Below are 10,444 nucleotides of genomic sequence, written 5' to 3'. Positions count from 1 at the left end.
TTTAAACGACCGTGATTGGGCAAAAATACGCCACACGTGGGAACTTCTCTACTCTTCACATTGTGGTTACATTGTAGCAGCAACACGAGACTGTTTATTACATTGTAACTAACAAGTACTGCAGCACTAGCACCGACAACAAAATGGACAGTGTCGACAAGTTGTCTGGCAGGACCTATACTTACCACAGTCCCGCGTTACAGCAGTCCATAATGAGTTTATATTTTCCAGCACTCATTCATTGCACCGTAATAAAATTAGCATCGAGGTAGTTACAGTCGCTTGTTGGTTTGTCCATGGATAGGCTTGAGGTAGGCAACTGTACATTGTGATGCAGATACAGTAGAATACAAGTGATACGTTCTATTGAATTGCTTCCTAAATTCCAAACCTTCTTGTGGCAGTGTTGAGCCGCTAGGGGGTAGGCGACAACAGGGCATATATTGATAGAGTTTGTCTGTTGATCGTCTGTAGGCCTACAGTTGAACGAGCGACTGCTTAAGACATGACCTTGCTTTTGGGCCGTTTGCAGAGACACAGATTAGACTCTCATTCTCCCGAACAGACTGAAGACCAATGATAATGTGCTGGATATCCTGATAATGACTAATGAAACCACAGACTTCAGTCTGTTTAATGCAGAACCAGGCCAGGGAAGATTCAACAATACTTACAAAAATACAGTCTACTCTATGTCATTCTATGCAATTTATTTATATTATATTTGTCTCTCTGTCTTTGTGTGTGTGTGTGTGTGTGTGTGTGTGTGTGTGTGTGTGTGTGTGTGTGTGTGTGTGTGTGTGTGTGTGTGTGTGTGTGTGTGTTTCTACCTGTGTGTATATGTGTGCGTATGTGTGTACTTCGTCTGACTTTAGATTCTAAAGGGCCGAGGTTCCCATGGCAACTGATTAAAACCCTAATTTAAGCAGGGGGTTTAATTCATTTGCTGGTGTGTGTGTGTGTGTGTGTATGTGTGTGTGTTTGTGTGTTTGTTTGTTTGTTTATTTTCCAGAACCAAAATTCAACAATACTTACAAAAATACTGTGGTAAGTATAGGTCCTGCCAGACAACTTGCAAGAGACTAGAGGTGAGTAGAAGCCAGAGCAGAGTGTCTCATCTCTGGCTGGGTGGAGTCCACGGAAGAAGAGAGTAGGGAAAGAAAGAAAGAAAGAAAGAAGAGGTATTTGTCAGGTTTAATGGTGCAGAGGAATGAACAAAAAAGAGGAAGAGAAGAGAGGTAATGCAGTCAATTTCAGCTCTGGACAGCTCTTAACATAGATAGTACCTGAGTATAAATAGACTACCTATTTTAGAGGCTCCTCCAACAGTCTAAAAAGTACACTCACACACACAGTGCACAACTCTACCCCCAGAGAATAGACAGAGGTATCTGATTAGCATCTCTGTTGGCTCCCTTTATGATTTATTATTTTTTATTAGGATCCACCATTAGGTGATGCCAACGGCGATAGCTAGTCTTCCTGGGGTCTGACACATAACAAAAAAGACATTACAGACAAAAATACTTTAGAATTTACATATTTAAAAAAAATTAACATACACATTACAGACTTATTTATAAACAAATATTTTTTAAACTACAACTAAAGTGTGTGTGTGTGTGTGTGTGTGTCTCTATGTGTGTGTGTCTATCAGTTATGTCAGTACATACACATACAAATGAGGTCACATGGGGGAGAGGTGTTATCCCGTGAGGAGTTGCTTTATTTGTTTTTTTAAATCAGATTTGCTGTTCAGTTGACCTATATGACAAAAAACAATTGATGCAGTAAATCTCTCCTCTGCTTTGAGCCAAAAAAGACCGCCATGGATATTGTTGACATTGACCTCTGGGTACATTGAAGGGTATGACGTGCTGCTCTGTTCTGGGCCAGCTGCAGCTTTTCTAGGTCCTTCTTTGCAGCATTTGACCACCTCACTGGGCAATAGTAAAAATGAGATCAAACAAGAGCCTGCAGAACTTGTGGTTGACTGTGGTGTTAAAAATGCTGATTATCTCTTTATCACAGACATACCTCTCAACATCTATACAACAATTGAACCAATATGCCTTGACCATGACAAATTACAGTCTAACTCTTTGTTTAGGGTTGCAGTGATTTCACTAGCTGTGGTTCCTGACAATATAATGTTGAATCATCAGCATACATAGACCCACAGGTTTTGTTAAATGCCCGTGGTAGATTATTAGTAAATTAGAAAACAGTAAAGGAACAAGACAGCTGCCTTGCGGAATACCACACTTTACATGTTTTACATTAGAGAAGCTTCCATTAAAGAAGCCCCTCTGTGTTCTTTTGGATAGATAACTCTCAACCCATGATATGGTAGATGTAAAGCCATGACAATTTCTTTCAGCCAATCAGCAGTCATTTGTGTCAGTGCAGTACATGTTGAGTGCCCTTCTCATGTTGAGTGCTCTGTGACGTAGTAGAGTAGTGGCCGGAGGGCACAGACTTAATGTATTGTGAAATCTGTTGTAAAATGTATTTTAATGTTTAACATTTTTATTATAATGTTGTCCCTGCTACCGCTTCCCCTTCCTGGTGCTCAAGGGCGCCAGGCTGCCCGTCATTACGCACACCTATCAACATCATTACGTGCATCAGCGCTCATTGGCCTCACCTGGACTCCTTCACTTTGTTGATTGCCCCCTCTATATCTGTCTGTTCCTTAGTTTGTTCCCTTTGTCAGCATTATTATCGTATTGTTATTTTATTTTTCCCCTGTCCAGACACTGTTCTGGTTTTTTCATGTCCAAGATTTATTAAATGTTCACTTCCTGTACCTGCTTTTCGTTTCACAGCATCTGTTCCTTACAAATGTATACTACTGCCTTAATTTTTGCTGGACACCAGGAAGGGTATCTGCTGCCTTCGTATCAGCTAATGGGGATCCATAATAAATACTAATACAAATAAGAATGCTGGAAGTCTGTTGTTAAATTGTTCACAGAGAAATACAGTGGCTTGCCGAAAGTACTCACCCACTTTGGCATTCTTCATATTTTTTGCCTTACAACCTGGAATTAAAATGGCTTTTTGGGGAGTTTGTATCATTTTATTTACACAACATGCCTACCACTATGAAGATGCAAAATATTTTTTATTGTGAAACAAACAAGAAATAAGACAAAAAAACAGAAACTGAACCTTTGTCCCAGTCTCAAATCCCTGGAAGACTGAAACAGTTTTCCCTCAATAATTTCCCTGTATTTAGCTCCATCCATCATTCCTTCCATTCTGACCAGTTTCCCAGTCCCTGCTGATGAAAAACATCCCCACAGCATGATGCTGCCACCACCATGCTTCCCTGTGGGGATGATGTTCTCGGAGTGATGAGAGGTGTTGGGTGTGCGCAAGACAGTGTTTTCCTTGATGGACAATTTTCTTTGGTCACCTCCCTGACCAAGGCCCTTTTGCCCCGATTGCTCAGTTTGGCCGGGCGGCCAGCTCTAGGAAGAGTCTTGGTGGTTCCAAACTTTTTCCATTTAAGAATGATTGAGGCCACTGTGTTGTTGGGGACCTTCAATGCTGTAGAAATGTTTTGGTACCCTTCCCCAGATCTGTGCATCAAAACAATCCTGTCTTGGAGCTCTACGGACAATTCTTTCGACTTCATGGCTTGGTTTTCGCTCTGACATGCACTGTCAACTGTGGGACCTTATATAGACAGGTGTGTGATTTTCCAAATAATGTCCAATCAATTGAATTTGCCTATGGTGGATTCCAATCAAGTAGAAACATCTCAAGGATGATCAATGGAAACATGATGCATCTGAGCTCAATTTCGAGTCTCATAGCAAAGGGTCTGAACACTTATGTAAATAAGATTTTTCTAAAAACTTGTTTTCGCTTTGTTATTATGGGCTATTGTATGTAGATTGATGAGGGGAAAAAGTATTCAATCAATTTTATAATAAGGCTGTAATGTAACAAAATGTGGAAAAAGTCAAGAGGTCTGGATACTTTCCGAAGGCACTGTATCTGGTCCTATACCATGTGTATGCGTACAAGTCCGTGTGCACGTACGTGTTTTTGTGTGTGTTTCCATTGTTTGTACATTATAGCTTTGTGGGAAAACTGTTATCATACACTAATGCACCTGAGAGCTCTGAAATCTATAACCATCATCTAACACACACGCACAAACAAACACACACACACACATTGACATTACTGGAAGTGCCTCAGTCTCTCCCTCTCTGATAAACATCTACGAGGAAAGATTCTCATTTTTTAAAATCTCTGTCAGGAGAGAGAGATAGATTGAGAGAGACATAGTGAGAGAGAGAGCGAGAGAGACAGACAAGAGAGAAACAGACAGAGAGAGCGAGAGACAGAGAGAGAGAGACATATATATATAGATATTACCTACGGGTAATGGAGTAGTACTTACATCTATCTATCTATCTTTCTATCTTTCTCTCTCTCTCTCTCTCTCTCTCTCTCTATATATATATATATACATATATATATATACATATATATATATATATATATACATACAGTGGGGAAAAATCCTACAATGTGATTTTCTGGATTTTTTTCCCCTCATTTTGTCTGTCATAGTTGAAGTGTACCTATGATGAGAATTACAGGCGTCTCTCATCATTTTAAGTGGGAGAACTTGCACAATTGGTGGCTGACTAAATACTTTTTGCCCCACTGTATATATATATACATATAAACAAAGAGTTAGACTGTAATATATATATATATATATATATAGAGAGAGAGAGAGAGAGAGAGAGAGAGAGAGGTAGATGTAAGTACTACTCCATTACCCGTAGGTAATTCACATTAATGTAAGCTGAGATCAATGTGAAATTGAACTGGAAATGGTTGTAATGGTATGTAGGCCAGGCCTGCATGTACATGTTGTGATGTGCTGTTAGGCCCATACTGTAAGATAAAACGGTCATTTATACAGTCATTTTGGGCATTATCAACAGTAAAATACCTTGAAGCATTTCACTGCAGCATACTCTAAATTATGGTTCATAGTGGGAAAATGTTGTGACCAGGGATAGAATTCCTGCATTTCCATATTTTTGGAGCGCAATTTTTGGGGGGAACACTAGTGGGTGCATGGTATTTTGTTCTGGCTCAGTAACATATTTTGAGGCGTGCCTTGTCAGAGGCTATGTTTGTTGCACCTGTTAGTGGGAGCTGTACCAATTTAACTGGTATGCGGTAGTAGTGCCCCATCAATTTAAAATGTATAGGGGACAGATTGGAGTGGCAGTCTTAAACCATTAATGGTTGAGCATTCTGCCATGTCATGTTGGTCTGTTCGGCCTTTTAGGTGCCGCCAGTTTGGAAGCTGGCCTCTAGAAGTGTAAGTACTAAAAAACACCATATATTCATTGACATGCTGTAACCTGCTTGCACCAATTACAATAAAATACTGTGAATATAGAAACCCCATCTCCCCTCAATGAATTTAATTAATTCACTCATTCATTACGATTACAGTAGCATTTACTTTGTTACTGTATAATACAATCAATTATACGGTATTGTACTGTGTCATTACACAGTTCTTGCTTTGATTCTGTATTTAGATTACAGTAATATGAAATACAGTAACTTACTTGCCAATGAGCTGCTTTGAAGTTACTGTGTCCAATGTTGGCTATTGTGGCCAGTCTTTCTCCATACATTCCAACACATTATTGTTCGAGCCCAATTCCACGTTTTATTATTAACCAGTGTGTGTGTGTGAGTGTGAGTGTGTGTGTGTGTGTGTGTGTGTGTGTGTGTGTATGTGTGTGTGTGTACAACCAGTCTATACAGTAGATTCTGTGTATACAGTACAGTAGAAGAGCAGAAGATAAGTCAGTCTACCGAGGTGTGCAAGGATGCTGCAAGGATGCCGGCTGGTGCGGGTCGCCATGGTAACTAAAACACCGGTTCTCTAGAAATCCGTTGTTGGTGCTTAAGGGCATGAGCAGAGATGAATAAAGTAATGAGATGATGAATTATTGTCGGTAAAGCTAAAGGCCTGGGTAGGATGATTTACATCTGTACATGTGAAGATACAGTAGATAGCCCGCTAGGCCAACAGTGTAGGTAACCTAATGTGTGCGTGGTGTCATCTGTCAACAACCCTCGATTGAGGAATAATTCAAAACGAAGAATATTTGGCCACTTTTACAGACCTACCCGTTTTTAACGTTTAAACCCTTATTTACAAATACCCCAATGGACACCGATTACATTTACATTGGCTGCAGGACCCACCACTCTAGTACTAAACTGTTTCTTGGCGAAGTAACCTACCCTGTAGCCCTATAGGCCTACTGTGGTTTTCTTTAGGCCTGTATAATTCAAATAGAATTAAGCATGGCACTAAATCCAAACCAGCTTCTTCTTCGAATACTTCCCCAGTTTCCCACTTCACTCCACTCATTCCTCCTTTCTTTTATTGTCCTTTAGGCTACTTCGTTTTCTTTACTTTAATTAGGCTACCGGGTTATCAAAGACGGAGAGACAAGTCATCCTCCTAAAATATTCCACGCAGCATTATGCGCGTGTTCGGTGGCAGTCCCGCGCCGCAGCTGAGTTCCCGCGGGCAGCACTGTTGAGCGCTGGAGAGGGGAAGCGGTGCGCTTTTTCTACGGTTCTCTCTCTCTCTCTCTCTCTCTCTCTCTCTCTCTCTCTCTCTCTCTCTCTCTCTCTCTCTCTCTCTCTCTCTCTCTCTCTCTCTCTCTCTCTCTCTCTCTCTCTCTCTCTCTCTCTCTCTCTCTCTCTCTCTCTCTCTCTCTCTCTCTCTCTCTATCTCTATCTCTCTCATCCACATTGCAGTCCTGTCACGTTCCCTCTGCTCCCCCCATCCGCCTCAACCGCTCCAGGAGAGGCAAGGAGAGAGGGAAGGAAGAGTGCAGCTGAAAAGCAAACAGACATGTCGACAGCCAACGCATAAAGTCTCCCATCGGCTGTTCGTGGATTTCTTCGCGGGACCTGAGTGAGTAAAGACCCCGTCACCCCACTGCCGCTGAATGGTTCTTAGCGCTAGTGGGAGGGGAAGCGGGAGGCAGACAAAGGCGAATATAAATGGTTTGCGTTAGTGCCAAGGATTTAGTGCTTGATAGGTTATATTGATGACTATTTGGACATGCAGTAATTCTATAATTACAATTGTGCCCCGTAATGTTACTAATTGACATTGTTGTATGGATGTAGCTATTAATTAACATAGTCTTGATTTTGGAATGGTAGGTTGTGTTTCTAGGGAAGAGGGGCCGGATTGCGCCAGGCAGGGAGAGCTATGTATCGGCCCTGGTTGGACAGGGGGTTCGTGAGGAAAGGTAGACGCTGGGATTATGTGACATGAATATGTGTTGTAGTAAGCAGCTGCCGCGGTCATTGCTGGTTGTTTTGCGCCAGGGTGCAGGGGATGGAGAACAGGGGGAGGAAGGTAAGAAGGAAGGAAATAAGGAAGAGTCACGAAAGAAAATCAAAGTAGGTCTAACCACACCTGTTCTGGATGCATAGATGAATGGATAGATGAGTGGATGGATGGATGGATGAATAGATTTCTGTGCGAGAGAGAGATGAACAATGAGAGAGGGTGACAGGAGAGAGAGGGGCCTGAGTTATTAGCCAATCAAGTGGCTAGAGGAAGTAAACAGCATTGTCTTGTAGGTCAGACAGTTATTATCCAATGAGGACCAAATTGCAATACTTCAGTAGTGTCTATTTAAATATTGATCCAGCACAATATGTTTAACCTCATAATTATAGTGTGAAAAGGATACTAGAGTCCACTGAATACAAACCTGCATGTATTTATCCACTGAATACAAACCTGCATGTATTTATCCACTCACTCTACAAACCTCTCTACTCTCTCTCTCTCTCTCTCTCACACACGCACACGCACACGCACACACTATCTCTCTCTCTCTCCTTCTATTTCTCTCCAGCCAGGGAACACTGTGTGCAGGGTAAAGGAAGGCTTTTGATACAATCAATATCAATAGATTTGAGCCGTTTCACTTGGAGCTCTCCTGTGTGTGTCTGTGTGTGAGAGAAAGAGAGCAAAAGAGAAAGCGACACGATAGCCTTGACTGACTGACTCACGGTTTCTCATCGTTATGCAATCAATCCTCTCTCTTCAGCACAACATTCTGCTCCTCCTCTCCTCTTCCCAGTCCTCTCTTTTCTTTTCTCTCTCTTCTGCTCCCTCTCTTCCTCTGCTCATTTCCCCCTCACTCCAATCTTCTATTTTCTTCTCTTCCCCGTCTCTCATCTTCTTTTCCCTGCTCTCCAGTCTTCTTTTCATATCTATCATCCTCTCCTCTCCCCCTTTCTTTTCCACTCCCCTTCTCCTCTTCTCTCCTCTTGTCCTCTTCCTCTCATTCCATAATCACCTCTCTCTGACATCTCGTCTCAGGTTGTCTGTTTATCGTACTGCAGTATTTTCCCAGCCACTGATTCACATCATTAGCTTTTATTACATTATCCTTACGGTTACATTATCGTTACATTTTGTTGAATGGTCCTTGTTGTTACATTACCACTGCACTTTATTGCATTATCCTTACTGTAACATTATCCTTGCATTTTATTACATTGTCCTTGTTGTTACATTATCGCTGTTGTAGTTGCTGTTGTAGTTATTGTTGCATTATTCATTATTCTTTTTTTACCTTCATTATCATGGCCTTCTTCAGTGTGTGCTAGCTGCTTCTAAACTAATCTCGTCCAGCAGCCAACCGGCTCTCTGTCTGTCTATATGCAGGAGCAATTGAACTGGCTAGTAGCTTCTGATTGTTATTGTTTTTTGATTAGTAGCCCATTACCTTCTGCATGGTGGCCTCCAAGTTACATGAATCAGGCAAAGAGAGACTCCTTCTCCTGATGTCATTTTCCTGGTTAAAGACAGCATAGAATTATACTGCATCTCTTGTTTTCGAGTGCAGTCTTCTCCTCTCATCCATCCGGCCCTGTGTTTATAATCTATTATTGTATTGTCATCATCAGCATCACTCTGACTGTCATTATGATTTTAAAGCAGCCTCTTATGTCCCGAAGAGGTCTTCAGATCCTCTCTCATGCTATCTGCTGTATTATCATGGTAATCAACCTAATGTATTATAATGGACTTGGATTGCTGTTGTTTGTTCCTTGTTGATGAATGTAATGGGTGTTTTCCACATCACTGTCTGGTATGTATCATGAACCGTGCTATAACCTCTATATAAATATATATACTATAAATGTCAATTATATTATAATTAAGCAATAAGGTCAGAGGGGGTGTGGTATATGGCCAATATACCAGCTAAGGGCTGTTCTTACGCATGACACAACGCGGGGTGTCAAGACACAGCCTTTAGCCGTGGTATATTGGCCATATATCACAAATCCCTGAGGTGCTTTATTGTTATTATGAACTGGTTACCAAGGTAATTAGAGCAGTAAAAATAAATGTTTTGTCATACCTGTGGTATACGGTCTGATATACCACGGCTGTCAGCCAATCAGCATTTAGGGCTCGAACCACCCAGTGTATAATAATATTTACTCTGCGTTGCGTTGTGCCTAAGAACAGCCCTTAGCCGTGTTATATTGGCCATATACTACATCCCCTTAAATATAGCACTATAACTCATATATCTATATACGTTATAAAATGATATTTTCACTCATGTGAAAACCAAGTTTATTCTGGTACCAGTCCAAGTGTTGATTCCAGGATGTGAAACCAGAGTACTACTAGGAACAGTAACATTAACGCGATGGTGCCAGTAGTTCACAAACAAAGGGACATGCATAAGCATCACTCTGTTGGGTCTGATAGGATCCCATTTAACAGTAGTCATGTGTGTGTTTCTGTATGCAGTGTGGTGAGGGGTGGGTGTGTGCCCCTGGGCTGGGTCTGATAGGATCCCATTTAACAGTAGTCATGTGTGTGTTTCTGTATGCAGTGTGGTGAGGGGTGGGTGTGTGCCCCTGGGCTGGGTCTGATAGGATCCCATTTAACAGTAGTCATGTGTGTGTTTCTGTATGCAGTGTGGTGAGGGGTGGGTGTGTGCCCCTGGGCTGGGCTGGGCTGAAGGCAGAGGAGGTAGGATGCTGTGGCTCTCCCTGCTGTCTGTGGTGGTCCTGGGTTGTGTGACCCCGACCCAGACACACACTCACACACACACCCCGACGCCCACCTCCACACACACCCCTATGGTGGACAGCTCGGAGGAGGAGGTGGACGAACCGTGCTTCGAGCCGTGCACGTGTGAGGTCAAAGAGGGAGTGTTGCACGTGCACTGTGATGGGCGGGGCTTCACTAACGCCAGCCAGGTGACTGCACTGCATTAGCTTAATCTAATGTACCTAATTTTATAATATACATACTGCAGTAGTATATTAATAAACAACCCTGTTCTGCACTGTACTGCATTACTGCACTAAATGT

The 10,444-nt window shown here is 41.9% G+C and overlaps 1 protein-coding gene across 1 annotated transcript in view; it reads left to right on the top strand.

Moving 5' to 3' along the window:
• The first annotated feature begins 6,810 nt into the window (after positions 1-6,810).
• LOC112266381 (SLIT and NTRK-like protein 3) overlaps positions 6,811-10,444 on the top strand; it is a 16,470-nt gene continuing 12,836 nt past the window's right edge. Inside the window, exons 1-2 of the mRNA XM_042319533.1 lie at positions 6,811-6,991; positions 10,045-10,329. Coding sequence (XP_042175467.1) covers positions 10,105-10,329 — 225 coding nt within the window. The 5' untranslated portion in view covers positions 6,811-6,991; positions 10,045-10,104. The remainder of the gene's footprint in view (positions 6,992-10,044; positions 10,330-10,444) is intronic.

Source organism: Oncorhynchus tshawytscha, unplaced genomic scaffold (assembly GCF_018296145.1).
Source record: "Oncorhynchus tshawytscha isolate Ot180627B unplaced genomic scaffold, Otsh_v2.0 Un_scaffold_1528_pilon_pilon, whole genome shotgun sequence".
Lineage (NCBI taxonomy): Eukaryota > Metazoa > Chordata > Actinopteri > Salmoniformes > Salmonidae > Oncorhynchus > Oncorhynchus tshawytscha.
The sequence above is the reverse complement of the archived record's forward strand: the minus strand, read 5'-3'. Positions and strand labels throughout refer to the sequence as shown.